The following is a 15410-nucleotide window of genomic DNA, read 5'->3' on the forward strand; positions in this document are numbered from 1 at the left end:
AGTACAGCAAAGCTGAAATAAAGATGGAACAGTGACTTTTGAGTTAAAAATTGTGAAAATAAAAATACTGTGATATTGTCTGAAGTCCAGAACTTTCATTTATACCCTTTATAGGAACATGGTTTCAACATAATTTACTAACTTAAAACAACTTTCATGTTCTGGAAAATACTAAAAAATAATCTTAACTGAAAATAAGCTTTAAAGGACCTATAAATGTGTGAGAAATTCTCATATAACAGCTTAATATTGAGAATTCCAGGCCATTCATGTTTTCCTGGACTTCTTGACAGTTCGTTTAATGCCTAATACTATTATATAAAATAAGTAAATATAATGAGGCATCTAATCATGTTCATCAAGTGAAAAGATTTAGCTGACAACAGGGAAGTAATCTAATGATAGAAATACATCAGATTAGTATTAATGCAGGCTCAAACTTTGGTAGAAACTACTACGTTTTCTCCTAATCCTTTATGGGACAGCTTTCTGAAATACTGGAGACTTTGGTGGCCATTAGGGAACACTGAGGCTTTGTAGGTGTGAAAGAATGCCTGGAAAATGAGGGAGAAAGGGAGTCAATGTTTTGCCTAGTATTTACCCTGCTCCCTCCTACACAGTGAAAAATCTGATTAAGGTGAGGTAAGGAAAGGGTAGGAGAACATGACTCACCTCTCACTATGGAAAATCTCACGTGGAACTGATGGATTAACCACTTTGGATTTACAGAACCTAAATCTACTCAAAGGGCTCCAATTCTTTGAAGAAGGAATAAATACACCTGTTTCAGTGTTTCAAAATTTCTCACTTGAGAAGCTCCCTTCTGTTAGTAAATCACTTACCTTTGAAATCCTAGGAAATCTGGCTTTTAAGTGTTGACTCATGAAAATAGCCTGCCTGATCATTAACAATCCTTTCAACAGTTCTCAGTTTCTAGTTTTTTTCCTGCTTTATTATCTTCCTCTGGCGCTGAAAACAGTAGTGTGGGGAAGGTTCTTGTCTTGCATGCAGTAAACCTGCACTACATAAGGTCCACTGAGCCTTGCCAGGAATTATTCCTGAGTGTAGAGAGCGCCAGGAGTAAGCCCTGAGCACCCCAGATATGGTGCAAAAAGCAAAAACCTATTGAACCAACCAACCAACCGACAAAATAACTGTTTATCTGGCATTTCCCCCTGTATTTTGTCTTTATGCTACACTAGTGGGAAACTGGCCTACATGCAAAACATGTGCTCAGCCCTTTGAACTATTACTTATTACTGCTTTTTGGGCTCTGCCCAGAACCTATTCCTGGCCCAGGACCATATGGAACGCTGGGGATCAAACCTGGGTCAGCTGCATGCAGGGCAAGTGTCCTACCTGCTGTGCTCTCTCCAGCCCGAGTTACTTGGTTCCAGAATGAGTTTTTAAAATTATTAAAAAGATTTTAAAATTAAAGACATTAAAGTAGAAGAAATAGTTTTCTGTTCTTTTTTTTGGTCCCTTAAGACAACCTGAGTTAACAAACTGTTACAGGTCTTTTTCAAACTTTTGCAAAGTAGCATAGAAATTGAGATTTACATATGCTCACTTGTTTCACTGTATATCTTTCAGCTTAACACTAGTGAGTACATGTAGACACGTTTTTACCATCGTGTAATATTTTTAAAGTATAACCTAGTCATTCTTTTAAAGTTTCTAGCTTTTTGGGGGGAGGAGTCTCTTTGGTGGCCATGACCAGTGGTAGTCAGGGGAAGTTCCTGGCAGTACTCAGGAGACTATCAAGTGCTGGTGACCTGCAAAGTATGCAATCAGTCCAGAGTTCTTGCAGATTCTACAGCTGCTCAGTTACAAAGTGTTGCAATGACCATTCTGTATACACTTGAGCCATTTATCTGAATATTTTACAACTTGGTATGTTGCTGGTAAGGTATTAAGATTTTGACAAACATGCCAAATTGTTTCTAATATGTCAGAGTAAAACTGACATTTTAAAGTGTCTTTTAAGAACAGGGAGTGTAAACTGGGTCCTTTGTTAATACAATCTCTTCCAGCATGCATCTTCCATAATCTTCCTTTTGTATCAATGTGCTGTGCAGCAAACAGCAGCCTTTCACTGTGAACATCTGTTAATTTGCTCTTGGTTTTAACAGTTTTTTCTCATTTTTCTATTGTATTCACAGTTAAAATTTTAAGATAGGCGCTAGAGCAATGGCTCAAAGGACTGGAGGGAGCCACACGTTCACTGGTTTAAACCTTAAGTCCGTCTTACCTTTATGCCTTTAAGGTAACATCGCTATAGCATTTTAAATGCTTATGTACTGAAGTTTCTTCATTGTGGTCTCTGGAGCTTATCTTGCTTGGGAATGTCTTCGTCAGATTTATTCATTTTTCTGCCTTTTTGGGGGGAGGGTTCTGAGCATAATTTTCTCTATTTGACACGCTTCTTTCAAAATAAATGTATACAGAGAATGATCTCTGGGTTCTAGTTTGTTTCATTAATCTGCCCATACTTTCCTAATACCAACCTGTTCTAAATTATCTGGCTTTGAGGTTGGAGTGAAAATACAGAAGATAAAGTGCTTGCGCTCATGTGGCCCACCCAGGTTCAATACCCCACATTCCTAAGCACCAATGGGTGTGACCTAAAAAACAAAACAAATTCATCGGCTTTGTAATTCTGATACATACTTGTACAAATAATATTGCTTTAAAATTTTGAAAACATCTACATTAATCTGCACATTTATTCTCCTGGATAAGGTTTTAAACCCTATCACCAATTTCTTTGAAGAATTAGATTTTTTTACTTTAGGGATCAGATAGTAAAATGTGTAATGCACCTACCTTGCACATGCCTGATAGGTTTATTTCCTGGCACCCCATATGGTCCCCCAAGCCTGCCAGGACTGATCCCTGAGTGCAGAGCCAGGAGCAGAGTCAAACCTTCCCAAGCAAGGTAAGCCCCAAAGACCACGATGAAGAAACTTCAGTACATAAGCATTTAAAAATGCTACAAAGCATGTTACCAAAAAGGTAAGACAGACTTAAGGTTTGGACCAATGAACCTGTGGCTTCCTCTAATCCTTTGAGCCTTTGCTCTAGCTCCTATCTTAAGGCCCTAAACCAGAGTCAGGCATGGCCTAAAACCCCAACTCTTAGCCCCCTACCCCCAATTTATTTTTACTTGAAATCTAACAGATTTATAGCCTGAGAGGAATCCTATCTTTAAAATATTAAGTCTATTCATGTTAAGTAACTAGCATCTTCCCATTTACCCGGATCTTCTGTAATAATGTTTTATGGTTCTTTTAAGTTTGATAATTTCTTGCCAGATTTATTCCTAGAATATTTCACTGTTGTTCTAATGTGAATGATACTTCTTTATATTTAAAAATTTAGGGCTGGAGTAACAGCACAACAGGCAGGGTATTTGTCTCGTATGCAGCTGACTCAGGTTTGATCCCTAGCGTCATAGATTCCCCTGAGTAATGACAGGAGTGATCCCTGAATGCAGAGTCAGGAGAGAGCTCTGAGCACCTCCAGGTACAAAACATTTTAAATTTAATTAAGTTTATAGGCAATCCAGGTTCTGTATTTTGCAGATAGCTTGTCATCTTAATGAACTCTTTGAGTTCTCTTAGATTTCCCAAACTCATTTAATTTCCCAATTCCATTTCGTAATTGGGCTTGAGCGGGTAGGACGTTCGCCTTGCACACGGCCGACTCGGGTTTGATTCCTCCATCCCTATCGGAGAGCCTGGCAAACTACCAAGAGGATCCCACCCGCCCTGCCGACACGGCAGAGCCTGGCAAGCTCCCTGTGGCGTATTTGATATGCCAGAAACAGTAACAAGTCTCACAATGGAGACATTACTGATGCCCACTTGTGCAAATCGATGAACAACGGAGGACAGTGCTACTGTGCTATTCCTTAATTATCTCCTAATAATTTTTATACTGGTCCCAAATTCTCTGAACAATGGTGAATTGTAGGTCTGAAACCTGGGTCAAGACATTAAATTTGTTATTTCAGTTAAGACCTTCACTTAGTTAAAACTTCACTAACAAACTATTTTCTTCTTTTTGAGTCAGTAATATTTATTTTTAAGGGCTTTTTCACTGTTAAGATCACAGTGTTTTCTCCTTTTTACTGTGCTTCTCAAGCACAGTCAGGAATGACCCTGAGCACACTGGGTGTGGCCCCGAAACCAATCAGAGCCTCCCCTGCCCCCCATGAATTTTTCTGAAAAATTGTCTAAGTCAAATTTCGAGATTTTTTATACCTAAATAATTGACTTCTGATCTTTTTTAGGGGGTGGGCACATCTGGTGGTGCTCAGGAACCTGAGTTAGCTGTCCAGTGCATGCCAATGGCCTTAACCTGCTGTACTATCTCTCCAGCCTAAATGAAGCTTCTTCAAAGTCCCTCATATTTGTATGTTCACTGTGTTTCTGATCGTTTTCTCTTCACATTTGCAAAGTGTGTAATTGGGGGACGGAGGAGGTGTGCTCAGGGCTTACTCCAGGTTTTACACTCAGGAATCACTCTTACCAGAGCTGGGGGAACCAGGGATTCAATTTAGGTCAACTGTGTGAAAAGCAAGTGCTTTACCTGCTGTTCTATCTTTCTGGCCTCAAAGGGTGTATTCTTTTGAAAAACCAGCTAGTAGTATGATTACCTATATTTCCTATTTTCCGAATTTATTTTTCATTCCTTTTATTTTGGGAATTTTAACTTTCCTATTTCTTTTGGTTTCCCTTTGGATCCATCTTACCACGTGTATATCCTTTAAGGATCTGTCATATGCCGTTCCATTCTTTCAGTACTTTTATCCGCTCCATTCAACGTAGCAAAAATAGAACCTTTACCATTATTATGAAAGTGGCTATCAGTATTGGACTAATTTTGGAGAAGGCCAGTGAATTCCAATTCACTTCCTAGTTATGTAATCTTGGCCAAATCTTTGCTGTTTCTTCATCTGTGAAAACAGAAATAACAACAGGTTAAGTTGAAACGACTTGCAATCACTTCGAGAAATAGCCTTGCATGAACTCAACACGTGTCTGTTAAAGACAGAGCTTTTGGTTGTCCCATTTCTAAAAAAACGACAGGCTGGGAATGCTGGACAACCAAATCCCTCCCAACTGTGGAATGACTTTTTAGGTTATCAATTCATTCACCAGGCAACTAACTGATCAACCACACAACAGTAGCTAAGTCCTTCCTGGTTCTGAACTAAGCATTATAAATAAAGGTGAGGTACAACAAGACGAGTAACGAAACAGCAGCGGAGTCCTGGAAGACGAAACTCCTAAACAGGTAACCATATTACAAAGTGACATGTAGTTAGCAAAAGCTGTGGAAATTCAGACTCTGAGATGTGGGTAGAGAATGAAAAATCAAAAACTTGGTTGGAATCTCATTCAGGCATTTAGACAGTCACGCACCTGGCAGGCTCCTTTTATCATCTGTAAAAATAATTCCTTAGCCAGGTTAGATTAGAGATTATTAAGAAAACAGAAATCTACGGTGCCAGATTCATTGTAACAACACAGCAAATGACAGCAAGGTAAGAGATTATGAGAGTTAGAGACAATCTGCTATATATGAGAGTCAGGGACTTCTTCCCGCAGGGTTCAAACAAAAAAGACCGGGGGGTGGGGGATGATACCTTCAATTTCCCACTGCAATGATCTGCTCATACATTTACAGAAAGAGACTCAAAAATCAAAAAAAAAAAGGAAAAAAGGCAAACTGGCGTTTCCTGGACTCGCTCATCCTTGCTGGAGGAAGATAACTCGTAGCAAGCAGTTATGTGTTAAAGAAAAAAAAAAAAAGACCGGAATCCGCCTACCCTAACGGATGGCGAATTTGGTCTTCTCGACTGCTGGCAGAAAACCCGGACCCCTCTCCTCGGCACAGACGCCGAACGGAGAAGCCCCGCTAGGCAACGGGGCTGGGGAAAACGATCTGGGCCACCCTGGGGAAAGGGAACGTCCCGGAGCGCGACGAGCCTGGTCCTGGCGGCGGCTCGGCCCCTCCGGGCAGCGGCTCTCGCCCTTACCTGCGGCTCGGCCTCAGCATCCCGGCCAGGGGGACGTGCCCGCCGCTCCGGGGCCCCGCGGCCGACCCCGACCGGGCCCGTCGGGATCACGTGCCTCCCGCTCCCCAACGGCCTCGCCCTAGGGAGCACGCACCCAAGCGACAACACCAGCATCCGCCGAGAGCGTCGCTGCCGCCAACCCGGCGCCGCCCGGGCCTCCTCCGTCCCCGGGACACAAAGAGGCGCCTCCCGCGAGGCGGCCCGGCACGTTGCGGCAGCTCCGCCGAGGACGCAGGGCCCGGCCGGCCCCGCCACCGCCGCCGCCACCGCCGCCGCCGCAGGCTGCAGTTCCGGGGCTCCGGCTGCGCCCAGGGCCTCGGCGGGGGCCCCTGCGGCCAGGCCCGCCTGGACCCGCGGCGCGGGGGCCCCGGCGGGGGCTCCCGCCGCCCAAGGCCGGCCCGACCGCCGCGGGACCCGGCCGCCGCCACCACCGAAACCTTGAGGAAGGTGAAGCGCGGCCGGAAGTGACGCGCGCCGCCGGGGCCGGAAGTCGGCGCCGCGCGCCGGAAGTGGGCTCGTTTCCCCGGCGACGGCTCGGCGCTGCGCCCCGGCGCCCGCTCCCGCTCGGACCCGAGCGGCCAGCCCGAGCGGGGACTCTGGAAAGCGACTCGCAGCGCGTCCCGCCCGGCGGCGGCGGCGGCGGCCGCGGCCCCGGTGACTCGCCGGGGCCAGACCCCGAGGACGGCGAGCGGCGCCCGAGCCCCCGCGTGTGGCCCCCCGGCCCGGGCCGCGCCGCCGCCGCCGCCGCCGCCGAGAGCCGAGACGCGGCCGTGGGCGGGGGCGAGGACGGCGAGGAGGGGGTCGTCGGGGGCGGCGCCCGGGGGGGCGCGAGGGAAGGCCCGGGCCACGCGCCCAGTGACCCGCCGGGGCCCGAGCCGGACGACGGCGCCGGGGAACGCCGGGCGGCGACGAGGGCGGCCGCCATGGCCGGGGGCGCCCCAGCCCCGGAGCCGGCCACCCGGAGTGAGTGTCCCAGGGCGCCCGCCCCGCCCCCCCCGCCCCCTCCTCGAGGGTCCCGTCCCGGTGTCATTGCCCCTCTGGCTTGTTTTTCTGCTCTGTCTCTGTCTCTCTGTCTCTGTCTCTCTCCCCGCACCCCCCCTCGTGTGTGTGTGGGGGGGTGGGGTGGGGGTGGGGGTCTGCTAAGTTCCACCGTACTCGTTCCCAATTTTTTTTTTTTTTGAATCGAGTCCCGGGTCATGATGTTGCAGACTGACACACTTTTGTGATCACCTTTCAGTTACACGGTGATCCAGCACCCATCTCTCCACCAGTGCTCATTCCCCACCACCGGTGTCCCCAGTTATGCGGTGATCCAGCTCCCATCTCTCCACCAGTGCTCATTCCCCACCACCGGTGTCCCCAGTGTGACTGCCAAGCTACTGGAAAACTAGGGACCTGGGGGGGAGGAGGCCCAGTCCCGATCCAAGCGGGCTTGGAGATCTCAGTCATGGGTTCCTGCTTACCTCCATGCCAGCCTTAACTGCCACCAGTGGCCCTAATTGCGTCTTTTGACCTCTTTCAAGATTTATGGGTCTCAGATATAAGGACAATAGATGAGCTTATATAGCTGGTTATAGGTGGTTTGTGGGTTTAACTCCCACCTACCTAACTTTTGGCCGTTTAATTTCTTGGTAAACTTGGCCCCAAGTCGTTGGGATCTGGCCAAAGGCACAGCAGCAATTTTGGGGTATCGGGAAGTCTGAAGACACCGTCAGGCTGCTGATGCACTTGTCCCGCAGGTACAGGTTGACCTACTGGTGGCACTGTCCCCCCAGTGTTTCATCTATTTCTTTGAAAAATGTCATGGGTATCTTGATAGGGACTCATTGAATCTGTAAAATGCTTTGGGAGTATTACCATTTTGACAATGTTAATCTTCCTGATCCACGAGGAGGGGATGTGTCTCCATTTCCTAGTGTCCTCTTTTATTTCTTGTAGTCTTGGCTGTTGACTATAAGACTAACCTAGAGACTACACTACAAGACTATCTCTTGTAGTGTTTTGTAGTTTTCTTTGTATTGGTCCCTCACCTCTTGATTTTGTGAGGCACTATTGTGAATTTTTTTGTTTTTAATATCTCTTCTCTTTCATTATTTTTTATATAGGAAAGTCATGAACTTTTGGGTATTGATTTTGTAACCTGCCATTTTACTATACAAACCTATTGTTTTTAGAAGCTTCTTGGTAGAGGCTTTAGGTATAGTATCATGTCTTCTGCAAATAGTGAGAGCTTGATTTTTTTTTTTTTTTGCCTAACTGCTATGGCAAGTACTTCCAGTACTATATTGAATAGGAGTGGTGAGAGTGAGCAACTTTGTCTTGTTCCTGATCTTAGAGGGAAGGCTTTAATTTTTTTCTGTTGAGAATAATGCTTGCTGTGGGCTTGTGGTAGATGGCTTTGACTGTATTGAGGAAAGTTCCTTTGACTCCCTTTTGCTGAGAGTTTTTATCATAAATGGGTGCTGGATCTTATCAAATGCCTTCTCTGCATCTATTGATATGATTACATGATTTTTATCTTTCTTTTTATTGATATGGTTATTATGTTGATTGACTTGCTAATGTTAAACCATCGTTATGTCCCTGGGATGAATCCTACTTGATCATGATGTGTGAGGTTCAAAAAAATAGTGTGGTGGTGTGTGGGGCGGACTCCAGTGTTCCGTGGCTGAGAGTTGCCTCCCTAGGCTGGTCCGCAGTGTCTTTATCCGGACAATGGACGGATAAAAGACCAGGGTAATAGAAAACAGGCCCCCAAGCTTGTGGGTAGTGAGTTTATTTTTCTCTCCTCCCAGCATAGTCAAATCTCTCCGCTTACAGCAAAATCATAGTCATAGTTTGATTGTAGTTCCAGTCGTCATAGTTTCATCATCCTAGTCTCCTCGTAGACCTCAAAGTTCTCTACTAGTCTAGTCTGTCTAGTCTAGTCCCCTCTTTCTCCTTACAGCATAGTTATATAGAAATCATGAAGGGTGGGGGTGCACATGGGTGGGATTGAACATTGTCATAACAACAAACATCGGTAAAGCCAATCCTGGGGGAGGGGGGAAAGATTCTAGGAGATTAGCTCAAGGACAAAATCTCATCTGAGCATTCAGCACTCCAGATTACTAGGAGATCTGCTCAAGGGTGGGATTCCATCTAGGGTGTATTTCTTTATTCTTTCCTCAGGGCTGGAGAGATAGCGCAGTGGGTAGGGTGTTTTCCTTGCATGCAGCCGACCCGGGTTCGATTCCTCCATCCCTCTCAGAGAACTTCAAGCTACTGAGAGTATCCGCAGGCAAGTAAGAGACGATACTGGTGCCTGCTTGAGCAAATCAATGAACAACGGGAGGACAGTGCTATAGTGCTATAGTGCTACCTCCTCAGCTAGTAATCTATTTAAACAATCAAAGTAAATTTACTTCTTATAATATTTCCTGACCCCAGCAGGGTCCTTATTCAGTTACTTCTTTTTGGGTCATGACAAAGTTTGTCCATGACATTGCTCTTAACTTATAGTTAAATATTATGGCACTTGGACTGGCCCATTTCTATACCAAGATATCTCACAGCTCACCCTGGATCCATCCAGTCCCTTTGTCAGGACCCTGTTTTGGAGTGCTAGGAACTAAGGGAAGCTGAGGTTTAAGTCAAGTAAATATGGATGCCCATGAGTAAAGATTATTTTGGAGTCAGCAGTTATGTTATACAGCATAGCATCAACTGTCTTCCTGTGTCTATACAAAAAGGACATAGCTAAACCATACAAATGACGTAAAGAAAAGAGAAAAGCAGTATTGGATTATTAGTGCTTGATGAACTGGTGTGCCTCAGGGGCACTGTTGTGGGAGTAATCAATAAACCTAAGCTCCCTGTTGGAGGAGGAAGGACAACCCAGTGTTATCCAACAGATAGAAAATCTTTTTGATGAGTGAGTCTTTGGATTCTATTTGCTAGTATTTTGTTGAGGATCTTTGCATCTGTATTCATCAGGGGTATTGGCCTGTAATTCTCTTTTATTGTGGTGTCTATGTCTACTTTTGGTATTGATGGTATTTGTCTCATAGAAACTGGAACAGGATTGGGAGTAGGTTCTCTTAGAAGGTTTGGAAGAATTCACTAGGGAACCATCTGGGCCAGGGCTTTTGTTTTTCGGGAGACTTTTGATTACTATTTCAATTTCCTTGATATTGATAGGTCTATTCAGGTATTTCAAGTCTTCTTGGGTCAGCTTTGGGAGTTACAGTAGTCCAGGAATTCATCCATTTCTTTGATGTTGTCTTGTTTTGTGGCATAAAGCTTCTTTCTCAAAGTAATCTCTGATTATCCTTTGAATTTCTGTTGTGAAGTCCCCCTTTTCATTTCTGATTCTGTTTAATAGGGGTCTCTCTCTTTCCTTGTGAGTCTTGCAAGAGGTTTATCGAACTTGTTTATTTTCTCAAAGAACCAGCTCTTGGTTTCATTGATCTTTCAGATTGTTTTTTAGGTTTTCATATCATTAATTTCTTCTCTAAGTTTTATTATTTCTTTCCTCCTGCCTGGTTTGGGCTCCTTTTGTTGATTATTTTCCAAGATTTTAAACTGTGAGGTTAAGTTACTGGAGGCTCACTCTTCCTTCCTGAGAAATGCTTGTAGAGCTATAAACTCCTTTTAACACTGCTTTTGCCATGGTAACTTGTGTCTTCATTCTGGTTCGTTTCCAGGTATCTTTTGATTTCCACTTTGATTTTTCTCTCTATGCTACTCATTTTTCAGTAGTGAATTGTTTAATTTCTAGGTGTTCAATTTGAATTTCTGTTTCTGTGTGTGATTCACTTCTATTTTCAGTGCATCATGGTCTGAAAAGATCGTTGATAGAATCTCTATCCTCATAATTTTATGGAGTTATGTTTTGTCGCCCAGTGTCTTGGAGAATGTTCCATGTGCACTTGAGAATAATGTGTATTCAGCTTTTTGGGGATGAAATGTCATTTATATACTAAGCCCATATTTTCCATTTCTTCCCTCGAATAAAGTATGTCCTTGCTGAGCTTGTCTGGTTGATCTATTGAGATGTGATAAAGCGGTGTTGAAATCGCCAACTATTATTTTGTTGCTGTCAATGTCTTTCTTTAAGTCTATGAGCCGTTATTTTAAGTATTTTGCTGGTTCCTCATTAGATGCATATACATTTAGGAGCTTGAGATCCTTTGATCATTAAGAAATGATTCTTTGATCATTTGATTATTAAGAAATGACATTCACTGTCTCTTGTGACCGTCTTCAGTCTCAAGTCTCTGTGATCTGATATTTGTTATTGTCACTCCAGCTTTGTTGAGAGAGTTGTTTGCTTGTAGAATTGTTTTCCATCCTTCCATGTTAAGTCTTGTGTTTATGACTGTTTAGATGTTTTTCTTGCAGGCAGCAGAATATTGGGTTCGGTTTTCAAATCCATCCTGTCACTCTGTGTTTTTTAATTGGCTCAGTTAGTTCATTGACTTTTTTTTTAATCTTCTTAACAAGACAAGCTACATTTATAAGTAAATATTGCCATAAAGATACATGATTATAGGAGATTACAGAAATTACAAGTAGAAGATGATCTGCATGGAAAAATTTACAGAGATTAGTTAGTAGATGAGAATTTCTATACACAAGTTCATTGACATTATGTGAGAGATTATGTGTCTTCAATATTTTGGAAGAATTTAAGGAGTATAGACAGTAAATCTTTTTTGAAGATTGGATAGAACTCACTAGTGAACCCATTTGACCAGGATTTTTGTTCTTGGGGAGATTCTGAATTGTCACTATTCCTGGCAGTCAGCGGGTGCATCCATGGTGACCTGAGGATCTCCTTGGCCCCTTGGTGCATTCAGGTCAAATTACCATACCCCCAGTTGGCTGGCAATGACAGGTCAGCCAGGAAACAGGGCCACCAGACTGGTTGGTAATCAGTGACCATTTATTCAAGTCTCACACCATTATATAGGAACCATGAAGGGTTGGGGGTAGCAATCACACATGGTGTGGTTGAACATTATAATTACAATGAAATGTAAAGCCTTTCTTTTAGGGGAAGTTCTTCTAGGGGATTTACTTAAGGACAAAGTCTCGTCTGGGGATTCCATCTAAGGTGTATTGCTTTCTCCTTTTCTTAGCCAGTATCTATTTAAGCAATCATCTTAAATTTACTTCTTACTAATATTTCTAGTCATTTTGTATGAACACAGTAAGAGATACATTGAGCTTAAAGGGTGGCTCTTCCTGAGGACATTTCACTATATATCCCAGACTACAGTTCTCAGGCCAGGTTAGTCCTTCCTAACCCCAGTAGGGTCCTTATCCCGTTCCTTTTTTTGGGTCCTGACAGAGTTTGATCCCTGACTGTGCTCTTAACTTATACTTCTTTTTTTAAAAAATTTTTATAATTTATTTATTTATTGAATCACTGTGGGAAAAGTTACAAAGCTTTCAGGTTTAGGTCTCAGTCATGCAAATATCAAACACCTTTCCCTTTACCATTACTTATTTTTTACCACGAAGAAACCCCACTCTTACCCCTCCCAATGCCTGCGAGGCAGATGAATTCTAGTTGACACTCTATCTGCTTTGATTAGAGTCATTGCTGCAATAAAAGATGCACCACTATTATTTAGAGTTTACCCCCTCCCCCCAAATCAGACATGCTGAGAAAGCATTGTGAAGTGATTCGCTTTCTACAGCTGGGTTCAAGAATTAAATGTTGGTTTTGGATTTCCGCTATTTTGCTAATTAACCCTGGAAGTATTTCTACTGAGAGTCAGATAATTAAGAGATTGGTTTCTGTGCTCTGGAGTCATGGCCGTGCTGGAGAGCCGCTCGTGGGGGGCAACTGGTGGCCTCGGTAGGGCGTGAAGGATGGACTGGAACGCCCCCCTTCCCATGAGGTTTTAGTCGCCCCCACACCCCCGGCTCACACCTGCTCTCCACAAGGCACCCATGTGGCCGCCATCTTCTTTCCAGAGAGGAGAGGGTGAATGGGGCAACACCCTTTCCCCTCCGGGCAGACATGATGGCCTGGATTAACGCATAGTCCGTTCACTTTTCTGCTCCAAACTGCTGGGTTCTGCATTAAGTCCTTGTGCTTCTGGGGCCGTGGCCGTGCTGGAGAGCCGCTCGTGGGGGGCAAATGGTGACTTCGGTAGGGCGTGAAGGACGGACCAGAATGCCCCTCTTCCCATGAGGTTTTAGTCGCCCCCGCACCCCTGGCTCATACCTGTTCTCCACAAGGCTCCCATGCGGCCGCCATCTTTCTTTCCAGAGAGGAGAGGGCGAATGGGGCAACACTCTTTCCCCTCCGGGCAGACATGATGGCCTGGATTAACGCATAGTCCGTTCACTTTTCTGCTCCAAGCTGCTGGGTTCTGCATTAAGTCCTTGTGCTTTTGGGGCTGTGGCCGTGCTCCAAACTTAACTCTGATTTTCAGGGAGAAACGTTGGGTGATTTACTTCCCATTGATCACTTTGAATATACAGAGATGTTGGAGGAAAAGTCCTAGTTCCCGCATACTCGAGCTATGCTTGTGGAGGCTTCTGGTCACCGGGGTTCCATCTGGGGGAGGCGGGATGCGGCACCTACCCCATCTGGGACTTCCCGGCGATCTCGGCTCTTTTTGGAAGCTGGTGCCTTCTCCGGGAGCTGTGGAGCCAGCCCTCTATGTGGCCCTTCTCTGCGGCTGTATGGCACTTATCCTGTATCTTTTTGATGCCGGGATAGCTTATGGCTTGTCCTGGTTCTAAGCCCCTCGACGTATCCCCTTTTAGGGTGTTAAGAACTAAGGGCAACTGAGGCTTAAGTCAAGTAAATATGGATGCCCAGGAGTAAATATTATTCAGTTAACTCCCAAGTTTCAAAAAAGCATAGCATTAACTGTCTTTCTGGATCTATCCAAAGGACATTGCTCTAAATGGAAAGGACAAAAAGGAAAGAGAAAAATAATATTTCACTTACATATACAGAATTCAGTTCCCTCAGAAAATTTTACTTTATAAGTCAGAGTCTGATTTGGGGATATTTGTGATTAACGGGGAAAGATAAGCACAAAGGAGAGGTTAAAGATAAACACAGAGGATTGGGAATGCCTTGATGGAATTGGGAGTACTGTGATGGTGTAATTCAGTAAACCTAAGCTCCCTAAGGGAGGAGAAAGGGCACACCAACATTACTTCCTAAGATGCGTAGAATTTCAATTTAACACTTAATTACTGTTTCAATTTTCTTGTAACTGGCCTATTTAAGCTTTCTACTTCCTCGTTCAGCTTTGGGAGATGACATGTCTCTTACGAATCTATCCATTTCTTCTAAGTTCTCCATCTTAGGAGTTGTTCATGGTTACCTCATTATTTTGAATTTCTGAAGGATCCATTGTAATTTCTCCCCTTTCACCTCTGATCTGATTTGAACATTTTCTCTTTTTTCCCTTGTGAGTGTAGCTAATGGTTTATCTCTCTTGTTTATTATTTATTTATTTTGAAGAACGAGCTCCTGATTTCATTGATTCTTTGGATTGTTTTCTTGGTTTCTATGCTGTTGATTTCTGCTCTACTTTCTACTTTTTTTTTTCCCTGCTCTAGTTTTTTATTATTTCCCTCATTCTGCTACTTTTTGGATCTGTTTCTTATTCCTTCTCCAGATTTTTGGGATGTGTGCTTAGTTATGATTTGGGCTTTTCCTCCTTTCTTGCTTGTAGGCTTACATTGCTGTGAACTTCCCCCTTAGTATGGCTTTTACTATACAGCTTGTGCCCGCTTTCTTAATTTCAAGGAAATCATAAAACTTTCAAGGAATTGTTTTATTTCTACCTTGATTTCTTCTTTGATCCAAATACTGTTTAGCAGTGTTTTATTCAAGTTCCAAACGTTAACAAGCTCCCCCCATCTTCTTTGTGTGATTAATTTTTACTTTTGTGGCATTGTGGTATTAGAAGGTAGTTTGTCCAATTTCTATATTTGTAATTTTATGTATGTTTGAGTTGTGCCCTAATATGTGATGTATTCTGAGACTATTCCATGTGCATTAGAGAATAATATGTATTGTTATTTGGGGGGATATAAAGTCATGTGTATGTCCAAGGAGTCCAGTTCCTTAAACTCCTCTTTTAGGACTCTTGTCTCTTTACTGATATTTTGAAGCTGATCTGCTAAGTGGGAAAAGTGGTGTATTGAAGTCTCCCACTACCAATGTGTTTCTGTCAATGTGTTTCCTTAGGTTTGTAAACTCTATATTTAAGAACTTTGCTGAGCCTTCTTTTGGAGTGTAAATGTTGATGACAGTATTTCTTGATCTATTGTTCCCTTGACTAATAATTAGTCTCCATCATTG

General features: G+C 43.8%; 1 protein-coding gene across 1 annotated transcript in view; it reads left to right on the plus strand.

Moving 5' to 3' along the window:
• Positions 1–6995: 6995 nt before the first annotated feature.
• ANKRD42 (ankyrin repeat domain 42) overlaps positions 6996–15410 on the plus strand; it is a 110788-nt gene continuing 102373 nt past the window's right edge. Inside the window, exon 1 of the mRNA XM_056116277.1 lies at positions 6996–7048. Coding sequence (XP_055972252.1) covers positions 7009–7048 — 40 coding nt within the window. The 5' untranslated portion in view covers positions 6996–7008. The remainder of the gene's footprint in view (positions 7049–15410) is intronic.

The sequence above is a fragment of the Sorex fumeus genome, unplaced genomic scaffold (assembly GCF_029834395.1).
Source record: "Sorex fumeus unplaced genomic scaffold, SorFum_2.1 ptg000030l, whole genome shotgun sequence".
In the NCBI taxonomy this organism is placed as follows: domain Eukaryota; kingdom Metazoa; phylum Chordata; class Mammalia; order Eulipotyphla; family Soricidae; genus Sorex; species Sorex fumeus.